Genomic DNA, 17039 nt, shown 5'->3' on the forward strand with positions numbered 1-17039 from the left:
TCTGTGGGGCTCAGGCAGGGCTATGGGGCTCTATGGGGCCGAGTCCCGACCCTCCCGGTGCTGTCAGTGGCCATGGGGTACCCGTGCTCAGCGCGCGCCCCGTGGTGCCGGGCCCCATCCCCGGTACCCCCTTGGATCCGGGGTCCGTCCCCCCCCGCCCCATGGCTGACCCCTTCCCTCTCTTAGGCTGGCAGCGAGCGGCTGGCGGCAGCATGGCGCACGTGGGCCCGCGGGTGGATTACCTGGCCGGGTTCTGCTGCCCGCCGGGGGGGCTGGCGGCCGGCAAGCCCCGCGTGCTGTGCCACGACAGCGAGATCTACCTCTCCAACGGCAGCGAGTTCGTCTACGTCTACGACCAGGAGGGGAAGGTGCTGAAGGTGAGCGCTGGGGTGGGGGGGGTCACACTGCGGTGTGTCCCCCCCGTGCTGGAGGGGCCTGCGGGGCCGGTGTCCCCCGGGACAGGGTGAAGGACGCCGGCATCATCCCTATCCCCACAGCAGAGCCCTTCCTGGGGTCCCTCCATCAGGGTGCCCCCGTCCAGGGGTGACTTCTCCAGCAGCCGGACCCCGTCCCCTGGCTCTGGGGCAATGGGGGGGTTGCTGCTGTCTCTGCCCCCCTCCTCAGCCTGCAAGGCGAGCAGTGCATTGCAGCGGGAAGGGCTTTCTTCCTCGGCGAGGCGAGTGACGTGTCTGTCATTTCTCCCTCCAGAGGCTTTCGCTATTGTCTCTGCTGTGACTAACAGCGCTCGTCGTACCCGGCTGCCTTTTTTTGTTCCTATTCTCGTTCCTAAGCAAGCCAGTGCTGTAAGATCAGGGTTTGCCTCCCACGCTGTGCTCCTGCTGGGAAAGTGGATCCCGGACCGGCTTTCTGAGCCCTGCTTTCCTTCCCCTCACAGCTCCCTCCTTGCCCACAGCCCTCCCCCTGCCCCCCTGCCCCTCACCCAGGAGCACTCGGCTGTGTCCGTGAGCCACGGAGCTGCCCAGGGGTAGATTTATCCCTGGAAATCACTTGTTTTCGGGACAGAATGCCTGTGATTTGGCTTTGTGTTGGGGGTTTCTTTGCCAGGGCTCTGCCAGCCTCGTGGCTGCCTCGGTGCTCACAGCGGTAGGGAGCAGCCCCGTCCCCATGGGTGCTGCAGGAAGGTGACATTTCTCTCTGCTCTCCCACCCAGGCTGTGTACCGATGCCCCGAGCAGGTCTGGCACATGGAGCTGCTGCCCCAGCCCCGGCAGCTCTACATCCTCTGTGCCCACAGCGGCATTTACTGCGTGTCCCTGGAGCAGCAGAGCAGGTGAGTGGCTCTCAGCCGCGGTGCTGTCAGCCCTGGGGCCACCTCTCATGGCTGGGATGGGGCAATTGCCCTCTCCCTGCCCATGCCCCCGCGGGCACTGGGTGGTTTTGGAGCTCTGGCTCTCACTGATCACTGCTCTTGTGGCAGATGCTAAAAGCTGTGCTGCGGGGAGCCTGTTTGTGAGGGCCAGGGCGAGAGGCGGCCAAGGGAAGCGCTGGCTTCGCCCCACGGCTTGGCTGCCAGCTCTTCTCTGTTTGCTTGAAGGTTAATGGAGCAGACGGATGGTGACAGCCAAGAAAGCAATTGCCCTTCCGGCGTTCTCCCTGTGGATTCGGACGCCTGCATCTTCCCAGACTCCAGCCTGTGCATGTTCACTCTGCTCAACAACTTCGTCGTCACCTTGTCCCAGGCTCACGGCAAGTGGTGGATGAAGCTGCACGAGCTGCAGGGCCCCGAGCAGGACAACCCCCCGTACCGGCAGGTCAGCGAGGTGGCCTTCTGCCCCGGCCCCCCACCCGGCGACGAGGGCGATGGGCCCCCCTCCCACTTCCTGCCCGTCCTGTGCTGCGCGTCCTCCCCAGGCACCCTGGGCTCCGGGGAGGGGCTGTGGTGCTCGGGGGGCTTCGTGCTGGAGGAGCCCCTCTTCAGCCTGCTCTTCGGGATTGACGTGGCCATGCTGGAGTCTCCAATGATCCTGTGCGGCTTCCCGGATGGACAGCTCTGCTCCGTGCCGCTGAAAGCCCTCAGCTCCTCGCCTCCCGCTGACGGCTGCCACGACGTTTCCACCCAAGACCCTCCGGTGAAGATCCTCCATCACTTGGAAGAGCCCATCGTCTTCATCGGGGCCTTGAGGACGGAGCGGAGGGCGGCCGAAGACGCCGAGGATGAGCAGCTCTTCGGAGACGCTGGCTGTGACTGCGTGGTGGCCGTGGGGCACTACGGGAAGATGGTGGCCGTGAAGGCGGATCAGAGGGAGGAGGCCACGGTGCCGGAGCTCAGGGAGTACTGCCTGCGCGGGCCCATCCTGTGCGCCGCCTGCGGCAGCGGCAGCCGCATGTACTACAGCACCCACTCGGACATCTCCGCCGTCGACCTGGACTGGGTGGGCGACTCCTCCGACCCCGAGGACGCGGAGAGCAGCACCGGCGTCCTGCCCCCCGTCCTCTCTCCGGCCAGTTTAAGTATCTGTAGCGTTGTGGCTCTTTCCTTGTCTTCTCGGGCGTCAGAAGGTACTGCTGGCAGCGGGGCGTGCACTGGGGCGTGGGGTGGAGCGGGGCAGGAGAGCCGCCTGTGCCGGGCCGTGCCTCTCCACCCCTCCTCTCATGGTCCTCATTGGGCTCCGTCCTCCACCCGTTCTTGTTGACTCCCCTCGTTTTTGTAAGTCCTTTCTGTGTTGAGCTTAGCGACTCGGGACCAGCGCGGGGCCTGCTGCCAGCTCCGGCTCTTCCCTCTCTGCTCGGCGTCGCGGTGCTGGCACCGGCCCTGCCTGTCCCCTCGTGCTCCCTGCAGCGAGCTGGGATAAGGCTCGCTCTGGAAAGGGGGGTTCGGCCGTGCTGCTGCCTGCACCCGGGGCTCAGAGCCTGCACTGTGCTCCCCAGCCCCATAGCTGTGGGTGCTGATCGTCCCTCCAGCCCCGGCGAGGGCAGCGTGCGGTGCCTGACCCAGCCTGGGCGTGCAGCAAGGCGCAGTCTTGCCCTCAGCCCCTGCTTTGGGAGCAGAGTGCCTAGAGAGGGGGAAAGCATCTTGTAACCACGCTGAGCCCCCTGCACGGGGTAGCACGAGCAGGGTCAGAACAGGCAAGGGAGTGAGGAGAGGCTCCTGGGACACCCAGGTGAGAGCAAGGCAGGCAGCCCTGCCTGCGCCCGACCGCACTCGCTGCCTGCAGAGCTGCATGTGGCTCGCTGCTGGGGACCCTGCATGGCAGCGCTGGCTCCCGGCGTGCTGCGGCCCCCCCAGCTCCTGCTGGCCTTGGCTTGGGGGCGGGCAGCTCCGGGAAGCATGGCTGGGGCGGCGGGGCTGTTGGGGACAGGACAGGGATGAGGGGGGGCATTTCCCTTCATGGGTCTGTGTGTGAGGTGGGCAGAGGTGCTGCTGTGGTCCGTGTCCTGTCTCTGTTGTACCCCGCGGCAGATGGAGGTGGTACCTTGGGGCAGGCAGTGCCATCCTGTGCTCCTCCGTTCCCCTGCATCCCCTCCAGCCACCAGGGAAGCCCCGGCTGCCTTCCCGACCCCTCACAGCCCTCCCTGGTTGCCTGACCTGCCCCATCTCTGCCCGTAGGTGAATCCGAGCTCTTGGCCCTGTCTGCCAAAGGCCGCCTCATGTCCTGTGGCTTATGCAGCCCCGAGGAACCTGACGTGGAGCTGACACCCGCCGAGATTGGCCGGAGGATTAAGGAGCTGCTGTCTGGGATCGGCAACACCTCGGAGAGGTAAAGGGCTCTGCGAGAGGCGGGGTTTACGGGCAGCAAGCTTTTGTGCCTCAGCCATGAGCTCTGTCCGTGCCTGCTCCAAGGTTCCCTTTGGGAGCGCAGCACAGGATAAAAGCAGTGTCTCAGGGCCCCCCCTTCCCCGGGCGCTGCGGGCAGGCTGGTATTTACAGCCTCAGCAGCAGAAGGTGGCAGAGGCAGCGTGCCAGGCGCTGCCAGACACCCCGGCGCTTGCCAAGCCGGCGGGGACAGGCAGGGCAGGCGCGGGCCCCCGCGGCCATCTGCAGCGGGAGGGAGGCTCCGAGCTCCCCCTTGGCAGCGGCATTCCCGGGGCCTGGCTGGATGGAGCTGCTCCTCGGTCAGCTCCGCGCCTGGGGGTTCACGGGCAGAGCACCCTGGATCTATGGGGAAGGAGATGGGGAGTTCCTCGGTGGATCAGGGCGCTGGGGCTGCTCAGCTCGTCTGCGCGGCAGCCCTTTGTCACCAGCCCCTGCCGTGCTCCTGTCGCCGACCCGGCGTCCTTGTTGTCATCCCTGCTCCTGTTTCAGCTCTGACTCTTTGTCCTTGCAGAGTTTCCTTCCTGAAGAAAGCAGTGGACCAAAAGAACCGAGCCCTGGCCAGCCTGAACCAGGTGATGAACGTGAGCGCGGCTTTGCTCTCCAGCCAAGAAGGCCAGAAGCCCATTGCTTGCACTGTCACTGCCAACTGGAGCTGCCTCCTGCTCCGAGACACCGTCACCATCTCCTGCCTGCTGGAGAACTGCAGCGAGTACAGCCTGGAGGAGGGCTGGACCCTCTGCGTTCAGCTCCTGGCCAGCCCCTGTGCCTTAGAGGAGGAATCTGCCGACACGGCCACCACCTTCACCTTCCCCATCGACCAGCTCCTCCCTGGCAACAAGAGGGAGCTGACGCTGCCCCTCGGCTCTGCTGCCGACGCCAAGCTGGACCTGCCTCTGACCATCTCCTGTGCCCTCTACTACAGTTTACGGGATATTTTGGGCAGCGGCTCCGACTCCTCCGAGGCCCTGGATGATTTCCTGCCCGACGACTCGCCCCTGCTCTCCCCGGACAGAGAGGGGATCTGCCTGCCCCTCAGCGAATGCACCATTGACATGCTCCAGTGCCTGCGTTTTAAGAGCAGCCCCCCCGGGACGGACCCCTCCCCACTGGCCCCTGCACCCCCAGACCCCGTGGAGACCTTCTTCAAAGTGTCCCGGGAGCAGACTGAGCCCAAGGGGGGGAAGGATGAGGAGCAGCCGCCTGCCCCGGGAGAGGGGAACCTGCCGCCGTCGGCAGCGTCCATCAGGGTGTCCTCGGAGCTGCTGAAAACCGCACTGAAAGCCTCTGACTCAGGTGGGTTCCTGGGGATGAGCATCCCCATGTCCTGGGGCAGAGGCGCCTCCATCCCGGCTGCCTTGAAAGCACCTCTGAGCCGACCTCCATTTATCAACTGGGTGAATGCTTTTCTTACCCTTTTACTCAGAGGAAAAGGGAGAAATCAGAGAATGAGAGAATGGTTTGGGATGGAAGGGACCTTAAAGCTCCTCCAGCTCCAACCCCTGCCACGGGCAGGGACCCCTTCCATAGAGCAGCTTGCTCCAAGCCCCTGTGTCCAACCTGGCCTTGAGCACTGCCAGGGATGGGGCAGCCACAGCAGAGGGGGTCTCCTGGGGCACTGGTCAGCCCTGTAACGAGCTCCTCTTTGTGCCCTGTGTCCACAGAGGTGCCCCTGAGCTGTGCCACGCTGCGCTGGCTGCTGGCAGAGAACGCCGGGGCCGAGGCGCTGAGCAGCGGGACCGTGACCTCGGTGCGCGGCGCGGCTCCGGCCGGAGGAGAGGTGCAGCTGCTCGTGCGAGAGGCAAGCAATGGGTCAGCCCTCAGAGGAGCTCCCCATCCCAGCAGCTCCGTCCCACAGCCCCCTCGCTCGTGCCAGGAGCCGGGTGATGTTGGCCTTGACACCCTGACCCCACGCTGTCGTCTGGGGGTCTGCTGCCTGCTGTGCGCTGGGGCTGGGGCTGGTGTGTGGGGCTCAAGGGGTCCTCTTCTCCCAGTCCTAGACTTCCCAAAGGCTGTGGCAGCTTCCCTTCCTCTCTAGGTGGGTTTGTGCCCCCCCCAGTATTCTCATTTCCCTGCTAGGCAGGGCAGTGGGCTGCTGGCACGTGCCACCTCCCCTCCCAACGTCCCTTTGCCAGCCCATAGGATCCCTGTGGGTGCTCTTGGCTATGGGCGTTCCACTGGAGCAGTGTGGCCCCTGCTCCTGCCCCCCCCTTGCCCAGCCACTCTGAGATGTGAAAATCCCCCCCTCCAAGCACAGAGGGAAAGCACAAACCGCCCAGCTTTCCTGGTGGACCCCATGACGAGGGGCCTGGCACGGGCCATGACCTGGCTTGGGCTGGTTCACGGCTGAGAGCTTCAGTACCACCACTGTGATCAGTGGCAGTGTTAATTCTGCCTGGGCTGAGCTTGATGGATTAAATCCACCGGGGTGGCAGCCAGCATCTTGTCAGGAACGAGCATCCGTTGACCACCGGCAGCACTGGTGAGACCCATTGCTCTGCTGGCTGCGGTACCGGCTCTGCCTTGGCTGAAGGAGCAGGCGAGGGCTCATCTGGAGCCTCATGGCCACCAGGGCTGGGCTGGGGGCAAACACTCCTCAGAGGGGCTGGACAAGGGCTCTGATGCGCCCAGCTGGGCTGGCAGCATCTCTGGTGCATTTCCCTGTTCCAGGCTGGAGAGGAAATGGGTTGCAGGGGGTAGGGATGGGGGAGAAGAGCCTCTTGGGGACCCCTGTGCCATGGGGAGGGGTCCTGGGTGCCCTCACCCCATCCGCTGTTTCAGTGGTGGTGTTGAGGATGTTCTCGCTGTCCCAGGTGTCCATGAACGACCTCAGCCCCGCGGGGCCCATCCAGGCCGTGGAGATCCTGGTGGAGAGCCCGTCCTTGGCTGACATGTGCAGGATGCACCACGCCGTGATCCGGCGCATCCAGGTACGCTCGGTCCCTGCAGACGTGGCCCTGGGGGGACAGGGGGGACCCCGAGGCCACCAAAGCCCTGAGGCCGAAGCCTGCAGCCGCGTGCTCCGGGAGGTTTCTCTGGCACCACCATGTGGCAGCCGGGGCTGGCTTTTGGCAGGGCTGGGGAGTGGGACCGTGGTGCACCCCATTCCCTTCCCGAGGCCTGGAACACCGGGAATGCCGTCCGCCTGCCCTGGGAACAACCCCGGTCAGCTTGGCAGCCGAGCCGAGCAGCGGGGCTGGCAGCCGTCCCGGAGGTGCCTCAGCGCCGGCACAACGCGGTGCCAGGCCTTGGGGCGAGCACGGCTGCCAAGTGGAGCCTTGCCTCGGGCCCGGTGCCGGGTGCTCAGAGCTCCCCGTTCCCACAGGCGCTGGTGCTGGAGCAGGCAGCGCAGGGCTCGGGGGCCCCTGACCTCCGCATGCAGTACCTGCGCCAGATCCAGGCCAACCACGAGGTGAGCCGGAGCACCGGGCCCCCGCTGTGGCGCAGCGCCCTCCCCCGCGGGGTGCACGCCACGGGGACCCCCGAAGCAGCGCCCGTCTCAAGCTCCATCTTTGCACAGACGCTGCTGAAGGAGGCGCAGACCCTGCGGGAGCAGTCACCCCACGGCGAGGAGGGAGCCGCCATGGCAGAGAAGCTCCTCCAGATCTACCAGCAGCTGCGGAACCCCAGCCTTGTTCTGCTCTGAGCAGCGGGGTGAGCCCGAGCCCCGCCGGCCGGGGCGGGTGCCCATGGGACAGCGGTGAGGAGGGACCCCCACCGGAGGAGGAGCGAGCCCGGGCAGGCGGTGAGGCCCTGGGCGGCCGCGGCGGTGACCCGGTTGTGGGGACACGTGTGTGTGTGTGTGTGTGTGTGTTTTGTGGTCGTGTTGGCAGCACCGGAGGGTCGCGGGGCTCCGGTGGCAGCGCCAGGGGGCTCCTGGGCTGGCCCCAGCCCGGCCCTGCCGCCCCGCGGGCAGCTCCGGGGCCGTGGTGTCTCGTGGATCGTTCTAGCCGTGGTAGTTGTAGTGCTCTCCCGGCCGTGCCGCGCTGCGCCGCGGGCTGTGCCCCCGGCCCGCCTTGCCTTTCAGGATCAGGACAAACAGGGTGCTGTGCCAGGGTGCCCAGCGGGCGCCCGCCCCGGGGGAGCCCCGTTTTCTGCTGGGCAGGGGAGGGGGGTTCCGCTCCCCCGTTGTTTCTATAAGGGATCCCGTGTTTCCGTGGCGGGGCCGCGGGGTTTGGCCCGGTCCTTCCCCGCCCCGCTCCAGTGTCTGTAACTCTGTCGTCTGCCATGAAATCGATCGTGCCGCTCACCAGTGCCCGTCTCTTTCCTTTCCATCTCAAGCGGGGCCCTGCCAGCTCCCTGCGGTGCTGCCACTGCCGTCCCCTCCTGCCCCCCCGGCCTGGCAGAGGGGCCATGGACATCCCAGTGCCTCCATGCTCCGGTTCCCAGTCCCTCCCCTCCGGTTCCCAGTGTGGCAGTGGGTTTGTGTGGCTGAGCCCCCAGCCCCAGCTGCCTCATGGGACCCCCAGCCCTGTGCCCCCCCCAAGCCTGGCAGCTCTGCCTGCAGCAGCCCGAGTGTCCCCATGTCCTAGAGCAGTGGCAGGGGTGGGATGTGGCAATAGGATCGGCCCTTTCCCTGGGGTGTCGGGACTCAGTCTTGGGGTTTAAGGCCCCAGGCTGGGGACAGGGATGGGGACGGGATCCTGGGTGCTGCAGGTGGGAGGACGAGGCGCTGCCCTGGTGTGATCCAAACTGAGTTTAATGCCAGGAGCCAAGGGGGACCGGGCACAGAGCTGCCACGGATGGGGCCAGTGCCGGTGGCAGCCCCCGCGGGTCAGTACTCCCAGAGCGTGGCGCGCAGCACGGAGTCGCTGTCGGCGCGCAGGGAGCCGGCCGGGTCCCCGCGCAGGTACCGCCCGTTCTTGGCTTTGATGGCGACGCGGCCCCGCTCCCGGAACTCGAAGAAGAAATCCTCGGAGAGGTCCCCATCGCTGCACACGGCCCCGCTGCTCGCCACGTACCAGAACTTGCCCCCCTGGCCTGCAGGAGCCCCCTGGGGCTGTTGGTGGGGTCTGGCAGGGCCTGTGGTACCCCCACCCCGACCCCAATAGCATCGTCCCCATCACCCACCTCGGATCTGGTAGGCGCCGTCGCTGAAGCTGATGTGGAAGACGTCGTAGACGGAGCGGTTGGAGTCGAGCAGGTTGGAGCCGCGGTGGTAGCAGACGAAGCCGTGCTCGCCCCGCAGCACCAGCATGGGGCGGTTGATCAGCTTCAGCGTGAACTCCTCATCCTCCCCTGCGCGGGAGCCCGGCCTTGAGCACCCTGGGGTGTTGGACACCCCCCCCCGAACCCCAACCCCACCCCAGCACTTACCCACGGCATCACTGACAGCCGCGAGCTGCCCGTTCCTCTTGGTGCAGACGTAGCGGCCGTTGCTGGCGCGCAGGGCCACGCGCCGCCCGCGCCACTCGATGTCGAACATGGTGTTGGCAGCGCTGGTGAAGGGGGGAGTGTGAGCCGGGAGCCCCTGTGCCCACCCCAGCCCCAGCCCCTGGCACCACTCACACTTCGGTAGCCACAGCCTGGATGCCCCCATGGGCCACGAGGGTCCAGTAGCTGCCGGTGTTGGTGTGCAGGCTGCACTTGTTGGTGTCGCGGTCGATCTGGAGCTGGAAGGTCTCGTGGTTCAGCTCCTCGTCCTGGTTTGCCGACACGTTGATGCCTGCGGGCAGGAGGGGACGGACGTTGGCACCGGCCACGCTGCGGCCACGTTCCCCCCTCGCTGGTAAATCCCTCTATGAACAACCGTGCTAATTGGGCTGGGTAAGCTGATTGCTGCGGGTCCATCTGGCCAGCGCCGCGGCGCGCCGCACAATTCCCTATTTATAGCCTGCCCGACACTGCCACCCGGCCCTAAGCTGCTTGGCAAAGGGGCAGCGCGGTGCCGGGGCAGCCGGGGGCATGGCACAGCCATGGGGACCTTCATGGGCTCCGGAGGCCTCGGCGCAGCCATGGCCCGTGCCAGGCACCCCATGGAGGGGTCTGCCCATGGGCATGGTTCTGCACAACCAACCCCTCCTGCTGCCTGCCCCTGGTGCCAAACAGCCCCACGCCAGGACACGCGTGTCTCTGTGTGTGCAAACACATGCACACACCTCCATGGCACTGAGCAGAGCCCTGCATGCGTGTGCACACGCAAACACACATGCACCAGCCCGGGATGAGCCCTGCACACGCACACATGGGCGGCACAGAGCTGTGCACACCCCGCAATGGCCATGCATAAACACGTATGGGCTGTGCATGCAAATGCATGCATCGCGTGCAGCCCTGCTCGCTCTGTACACACACGTGTGCACCCTCCCTGTGAGCCCGGTGCACCCACACACAGCCCTAAACCCCCACATGGAGCTCTGCACACAAACACACCCCGCTATGCAAACCTATACACACCCATGGAGCGCTGGCTGCACACACACACACACACCTATGGAGCCCAGCACAGCCCCATTCTGCTCTGGCCACAGGCCCCCGCCTACAGCCCTCAGCTGCAGCCTCCCCAGAGCAGCAGCAGCACTGGGGTGCCCCATATCCCTGGGGAGCAGCTATGGGGTGGACATTGCAGGCTCTCCTCCCATAGCGGGGTTCCCAGGGGGTGGGAGCCGCTCCCTGGGGCTCCCATGGGGCCGGCGGCGCTTACCCTGCCGGATGGAGACGTATCTGCCGTTGGCCGCGGTGAAGACCACCTGCGGGTGGCTCTCCTCCAGGTCGAAGAGTTCGTCTTTGCCCGGCTTGGAGCTGCGGCCGGACTTGAGGGTCCCGGTGGGCCCGGTGGGTGCCAGGTATTTGCCGTCGCAGTCCTTGAAGGCCAGCTTGCCCGCCTTGAACTCGAGGGTGTACCCGGTGCGGGCGCCGGGCTCGGGCACCAGGGTCCCGTCGCAGCGCAGGTAGCGCTCGTCGGCCGTGCGCAGGCTGTACTTCTTGTCCTGGAAGCAGAGGGTGATGAGCGCGTCCACCCCCCAGGGCAGGTTGCTGTCGGTGGCGATCTCGTCCTCGTGGGCGCTGAGGTGGGCGTAGCGGCGGCGGCTGACGCTGAGCAGGTTGGCCTGGGGGTGCATGGCCAAGTGCACGGTCCAGAGCTCGCCCTCCGTCACGCTGGGCGCGAAGCAGGACAGGCGGTCCTGGCAGCCGCCGAAGAAGCGCCGGTGCGGCGCCGACTGCAGCGCCCAGCGCCCGTCCGACTGCGTGATGATGCTGAAGCGCTCGTCCCGGCCCGGCTGCTCGGCCTCGCACCGCACCTTCCCGTCCTTGTCAGCGCCCAGGTACCGGCCCAAGTGGCTCTTGAGGAAGACGACGGAGCTGTCGGCCTCATCCTGCTCCAGCGTCCAGATCTGTTTGCGCTTCAGGCTGGGCGCCGAGGCGTTCACCTTGTAGCCGAAGCTCTCCGCCGTCAGGTACCGGCTCTCGCAGTTGATCAACCCGAACTGGATCTTCAGGACCTGGTGGATCCCATTCGTTGGCATCTTCGGCGGGGGCGTTCCCCCGGCCCTGCCGAGCCCTGGGGACGGCTGCGGTGCCCCGGTGCCGGTTGATCGGCCGCTATGGGGTTATAAAACCCGGCCAGATTGCGGCGAGCGCCGGGGCTGCCGGAACCGGCCACCGCGGCAGCCCCCGGCCACCGTCCGTCCCCGCGGCCTCGGCTCTCCTGCCACGGAGCCGCGGGTGGAAAACTGGTGTGGGAACTCGATCCGGCGTATCCGTTCCCGGCGGGTTAAGGTTACCGGCCCCTCTGATTGAGCAGCGGTCACCTCCAGCCGCGCCGCCTCCCGCCCTGCCCATAAGCGCCTTTACCAATTAGCCAGGCATTTTGATTAGTTTAAACCTTTTATCCTGCTTTGGGGCCCTCGGCCTCCATCTGTCCTGTTAGCACCAAATCCCTCCTGGGGCTCCGGATCGGGGTCATGGCTGCTTCTCCCCCTTCCAGGAGCCCACAGCGGTGATGGTGGGGACCCTCCATCTCCAGCGCCACAGGGCTGAGCCTGGGTGCAGCTCATGGCGGTGGTGCGGGTGCTGCCTGAGGGGCCAGGAGGGGACGGTCCCCACTGCGCCTTCCCCTCAGCCCGGCCTCCAGCTTTGACCACGCTCCACCGCAGGCACCTAAGGACAGCCTTTGGCCACCCCGAAGCGCTCAGACCCCCATCCCACCCCTGGCCGCGGTGATGCTGTTGTGCCGCAGCGATGGCTCCGGTGTCAGCGCAGCACCGGTTATTGTTCCGCAGCAGCCCCGGGGGTTGGGTACCTCATCACTATTTCATGGCCGAGCCTCCCTCAGCCCCCCCCCGGCCGTGGCGATACCCGAGCCCGGCGCGATGTAACTGACCCCCAGTGAAACGGATACGGGTCAGCTTTCGGGATGGGGGGAGATAAGTGGGTCAGGGTCCTGCGGAGGGGCTGTGGGGCTGTGGGCACCTGTGAGCAGCTGGTGGGGTCTGGCAGCGCTGGGTCTCGGTGGGTGCCCATCAGCACTGAGCCTCCAGGAGCTGCATTTGTACATGTTGCCCCCCCCCCCCCCAGTCCCCCGCCATGGGGGCCAGGTTCCCTTTGGAGGGGCTCGTTTGGGCTCTGCCCCACAACCAGAGCCGGTGCCTGCATCCCCTTGAGCTGGGGACGCCCGGACCCCCCTCTGCATCACTCCCTGCTTTGGGGGGGGGGGGTGGCTTTGAGACCCCACATGCTCACGACAGCCCCCCCCTGTGCGAGCATCACGAGGGTGCCCCCACCCCGGCTCCATCCAACACCGGTCCAAAGGGATGGGGGATGCCGGGGCTCTGGGGGCGCTCAGGGGTGCGGGGTATCGGGTACCCCTCCCGTCACTCCTCCCTGCGCCAACACCCGTCCCGGCCGTCACCGTGACGACGGGAGGGGACGGGACCGGGTGTGTGTGTGTGTGCGTGACCGCATCACCGCGGCGACGGGCGGGGCGCGGCGCCTTCCTCCTCCTCCTCCTCCTCCTCCTCCCGCACCCACCGGCCCCATCGCTCCTAATACGGGCACCGCCGGCCCGGCCCTGCCCCAGCGGCCGCCGTGTTTGGGCAGGAGGAAGCAGCGGGGCCCCGCCGCCCATCCCCGGTGTCACCGGCCCCGACCCGCGCTGTCCCGTGCTTGTGCCTCCCCACACACGCTGTGGGTGCCCCGGACCCCCCAATGTCCCCGCACAGGGACCGCCGGTAATGGGTGCCCCGGGGGGCTCCACCCGGTCCCTGCACCCTGGGATGGGAGTAATGGGATGCAGCCGTCACCTGCACAGCCCCTAGGAGCTGGATCCTGGCCCGAGCCCACCGCAGCCCACCGGGGCATGGCACAGGGGTGTGAGACCCTTCAAGCTGTGCCGGGACCCCCGCATCCTGCTGGCACCCGCATCCCGACATCCCCGCTCTGCTGCTGTGGCACCGGTGACCCCTTCACACCGGGCTCGGCCACCGGCAGCACCGGGGCCTGCAGGGACGCCGGAGCTGGGGAGCTTTGCCCCCAAGCGGTGCTGGGCATCCCATGGGAGTCAGTGGTGGCAAGGCCAGGAGCTGCCCGGGTCAGCACCCAGCAGCACCAAGGGGCTGCCAGGATGGCACGTGGGGCTCTGTTGTACCCTGTGGCTGCCTGGCATGGCACTTGGATACCCAGCATTGGCAGGGGGCTCTGGCACAGTGCATTGGGCTGAGCCATGCCATGACACCGGCAGCAGTGGGGGTGACACAGCCCAGGGTACCCCAGGATGAAGCCGGAGACCTCAGACATGAGGAGGGGCCCAGACTGCCAGGCTCTGGTGTTGGCCATGGCCAGGGTGCCACCCATGGGGTGCACAGCAGCAGTTGTGGGGTGCCAGTGCTATCACTGGGTGCATGGCAGTGCTGGAGCTGAGGATGAGGGCTTTTGGGGTGCCTGGTGCTGGCTGTGTGGTGCTGTGGCACTGCCGGGGTGCAGGGCACTGTTATGGGGTGCGGATTGCTGTCTATAGGGTGCAGGGTGCTACCTGCAGGGTGCTGGGTGTCGCTCCAGCATCACGGCCCGTCTACAGGCACGATGGGTAGGGGGTGCTTATGGCTGCGGGATGCTGATGCCAGGATGGGACCGGTGCGGGTGCGATGGAGGTGCAGTGCTGCTGGGGGTGTGCAGGGCTCAGGGACTCCCTGTGCTATGGGTGCCATGGGTGCCATCGGTGGGTGCTATGGGTGCCATGGGTGCCGTCGCTGGGTGCTATGGGTGCCATGGGTGCCGTCGCTGGGTGCTATGGGTGCCATCAATTGGTGCTATGGGTGCTGTCGGTGGGTGCTATGGGTGCCATGGGTGCAGTCGGTGGGTGATATGAATGCCGTCGGTGGGTGCCATGGATGCCGTCGGTGGGTGCCATGGGTGCCGTCAGTGGGTGCTATGGGTGCCATGGGTGCCATCGGTGGGTGCCATGGATGCCGTCAGTGAGTGCCATGGGTGCCATGGGTGCTGTCGGTGGGTGCCATGGGTGCCGTCAGTGGGTGCTATGGGTGCCATGGGTGCCGTCGGTGGGTGCTATGGGTGCCAGGGGTGCTGTCGGTGGGTGCTATGGGTGCCGTCGGTGGGTGCTATGGGTGCCATGGGTGCTGTTGGTGGGTGCCATGGGTGCCGTCGGTGGGGTACACGTGCTGCCCGCGGCGCTGCACGTGCTGCCCAGGGGGCACCGGGTGTCGGGGGGGGGGGGGGCACTGCCGGTGCCACCTCCGGGGCGCGGGGCTGGACCCGGTGGTACCGGATGGACCCGGGCCCTGCCCTGGGGGGGGAAGGGGGGGGGGCCCCCACCGGGGCCGGGGGTCGCCGCCGCCCCCCCCCCCCCCCCATAAGAAACCCATGCAGGTTCCGGGGTGCGCGGGGCGGGGGCAGCCCGGCAGCCGCCCCACGTGGCCTTGTCCGTAGCAGCCGCTCACCGAGGCTCCCCTCAACCCCAAGGCCAACAGAGAGAAGATGACGCAGGTACCGGCTCCCTGCCCGCCGCTCCCCGCCCCGGCTCTCATCTTTGTTCCCGACCCTCCTTTTGTTACATCTCAACCCTGAGTTTGGTTCTTTTTGTTTTCTCTCCCGCCGTTTTCAGGGCTCTGTACTCGTGGCATTTCTTCCTTGACGCCTCAGGTTTCTTTCGTTTTGTGTTTTCTGCCTGCGGTCTTTGCGTTTTCCCTTCACACACCGTGGTTTTAGCTTAATTTTGTGCATGTCAGCATGCGTGTTCTAACGGGGGAGGCTGAGTGGCCACCGTGTCGTTACTTGGTGCTCACTGGCTTCTTTATCCTTTCCCTTCCCAGATCATGTTTGAGACCTTCAACACCCCAGCCATGTACGTGGCCATCCAGGCTGTGCTGTCCCTCTATGCCTCTGGTCGTACCACTGGTATTGTTATGGACTCTGGAGATGGTGTCACCCACACCGTCCCCATCTACGAGGGTTATGCTCTGCCCCACGCCATCCTGCGTCTGGACTTGGCCGGCCGTGACCTGACAGACTACCTCATGAAGATCCTGACAGAGAGGGGCTACAGCTTCACCACCACAGCCGAAAGGGAAATTGTCCGTGACATCAAGGAGAAGCTCTGCTACGTCGCGCTGGACTTCGAGCAGGAGATGGCCACCGCTGCCTCCTCCTCCTCCTTGGAGAAGAGCTATGAGCTGCCTGACGGCCAGGTCATCACCATTGGCAACGAGAGGTTCCGGTGTCCCGAAGCCCTTTTCCAGCCTTCCTTCCTGGGTAGGTGTGGGTCACGTGGGGCTAGCGTTGCCAGAGCGAGGCGCAGCATGGGTGCTAATGAGCTTGCAACTCTCCTTCCCCAGGCATGGAGTCCTGCGGCATCCACGAGACCACATTCAACTCCATCATGAAGTGCGACGTTGACATCCGAAAGGACCTGTATGCCAACACGGTGCTGTCTGGTGGCACCACCATGTACCCCGGCATCGCCGACAGGATGCAGAAGGAGATCACAGCCCTGGCGCCCAGCACGATGAAGATCAAGGTAAGGGATGCTCTGTGGTGGGCTGGCCTGGTCCTCGCAGGGAGAGGAAGGCCACTCCACCCTGACCGCTGCTCTCCTCCTCCTGCAGATCATCGCCCCTCCGGAGCGCAAGTACTCGGTGTGGATCGGCGGCTCCATCCTGGCCTCGCTCTCCACCTTCCAGCAGATGTGGATCAGCAAGCAGGAGTACGACGAGTCCGGCCCCTCCATCGTCCACCGTAAATGCTTCTAATGGGACTGCGGCGGTGCCGTGCGGGTGGCACTCGTGTCTGTGTGCCCAGGCAAAGCCCACACACCTCATGCCAGCCTCCTACAACTGGAATAAGCCTTCCGCAACAGCACGCGCCCTCGGACACCGCAGCCGGCACTGGATGGTCGAGCTCTCGCTTGACTTGACCCTTGTTACTCGAGTCAGCCAATAATACCCTGTACCCATCGGCCCACCGCGCCGCCCCGCTGCGTACAGGGTATTGGGGGGCAGAGCTGCCATGCATCCAGTGTGTGGATATTCCAGATTCCCTGTAGAGGCTGGTAGGAGTCCATCGGGAATTCACCTCTGTCGCTGCCGTTCTAGCAAGGTTGGGAAAACATATCGCATCCGAGCCTTACGAACCAGCCTTCATCCTCCTCCTCCTTCCCCACCCGCATCCCACCCCACATCACGGGGCTGAGGTTCCTCAACTTGAGTTGCTGAAACTTTGCATTTACACCTGTAAATTTTCCGCATCGTTTTAATTTATGTCAGATTTTTGTACGTTGCCTTAATTGTTCTCACACATGACGGTAGGAAACCAAAATTTGTAACCGAGTCATCGGGGAAGTTGAGAAATTGTAATGCCCACAAACCACCTCATCGTGTACGGAAATAAACCAGCTGCAGTAAACTCCACCCCACCTCTGCACCGCCCTTTCTGGGGCTCAGAATATGGGGGGTTAGGCCAGAGAGGGCTGATGGGACCTGTTGGAGGCTGCTGTTTGTCAGGTAGGAGTTGGTTTGGTGCCGCTGTGTGGTCTGCCTCCAGGTGGGGTGGAAATCCCATGGTGTTGGGCTGGAGCTGTGAGTGGTTCCTGGTGTTCCCGGTGAAGGTGGCACTAGGGGGGGGTTGCAGGAAAGGGCATTTCCCCAAGCCTGGGCCTGTTTCCAGCTCGGGGAAAGAGGGAATCCTGCTAATTCTGTGATGTGTGTATCCTACCCACCATCCTGGGCTGAGTCCCCGGAGCTGCGCTGGAGCTGGATCCCTATGGAAGGCCGGGCTTCCCTTCCCTCTGCCCAGATATTCCCAGCCCCAACTGCTCT

General features: G+C 65.6%; 3 protein-coding genes across 5 annotated transcripts; 2 read left to right on the forward strand and 1 right to left on the reverse strand.

Moving 5' to 3' along the window:
- Positions 1-181: 181 nt before the first annotated feature.
- On the forward strand, positions 182-8020 carry FAAP100 (FA core complex associated protein 100). Of its 2 annotated transcripts, XM_057424253.1 has the most exons (9): positions 182-377; positions 1172-1290; positions 1555-2519; positions 3568-3718; positions 4286-5067; positions 5436-5572; positions 6585-6701; positions 7097-7183; positions 7292-8020. In XM_057424253.1, the coding sequence occupies exons 1-9, from the start codon at positions 213-215 to the stop codon at positions 7415-7417; spliced, it is 2649 nt and encodes an 882-aa protein (XP_057280236.1). In that variant the 5' UTR covers positions 182-212; the 3' UTR covers positions 7418-8020. The 2 variants fall into 2 exon arrangements, 1 of the variants encoding a protein (XP_057280236.1); XR_008974209.1 differs by lacking the exon at positions 7292-8020 and having other exon boundaries at positions 5436-5583; positions 7097-7128.
- A 525-nt stretch (positions 8021-8545) lies between these two features.
- Positions 8546-11241, reverse strand: FSCN2 (fascin actin-bundling protein 2, retinal). 2 transcript variants are annotated; one of them, XM_057424240.1, is made up of 5 exons: positions 10415-11241; positions 9280-9436; positions 9088-9209; positions 8842-9009; positions 8546-8751 (listed from the first exon to the last, which is right to left on the reverse strand). In XM_057424240.1, the coding sequence occupies exons 1-5, from the start codon at positions 11235-11237 to the stop codon at positions 8546-8548; spliced, it is 1476 nt and encodes a 491-aa protein (XP_057280223.1). In that variant the 5' UTR covers positions 11238-11241. The 2 variants fall into 2 exon arrangements, with proteins under 2 accessions (XP_057280223.1, XP_057280213.1); XM_057424230.1 differs by having other exon boundaries at positions 8842-9209.
- Positions 11242-14659: 3418 nt separating this feature from the next.
- On the forward strand, positions 14660-16631 carry LOC130607289 (actin, cytoplasmic 2-like). The gene is made up of 4 exons (XM_057424269.1): positions 14660-14712; positions 15039-15477; positions 15561-15742; positions 15831-16631. Exons 1-4 carry the CDS (start codon positions 14704-14706, stop codon positions 15972-15974), a joined length of 774 nt encoding a protein of 257 aa, XP_057280252.1. The 5' UTR covers positions 14660-14703; the 3' UTR covers positions 15975-16631.
- The last annotated feature ends 408 nt before the right edge of the window (positions 16632-17039 follow it).

The sequence above is a fragment of the Pezoporus wallicus genome, unplaced genomic scaffold (assembly GCF_028554395.1).
Source record: "Pezoporus wallicus isolate ANWC-B61680 ecotype Strahan unplaced genomic scaffold, APGP_CSIRO_Pwel_v1 contig_14686, whole genome shotgun sequence".
Classification (NCBI taxonomy): domain Eukaryota; kingdom Metazoa; phylum Chordata; class Aves; order Psittaciformes; family Psittacidae; genus Pezoporus; species Pezoporus wallicus.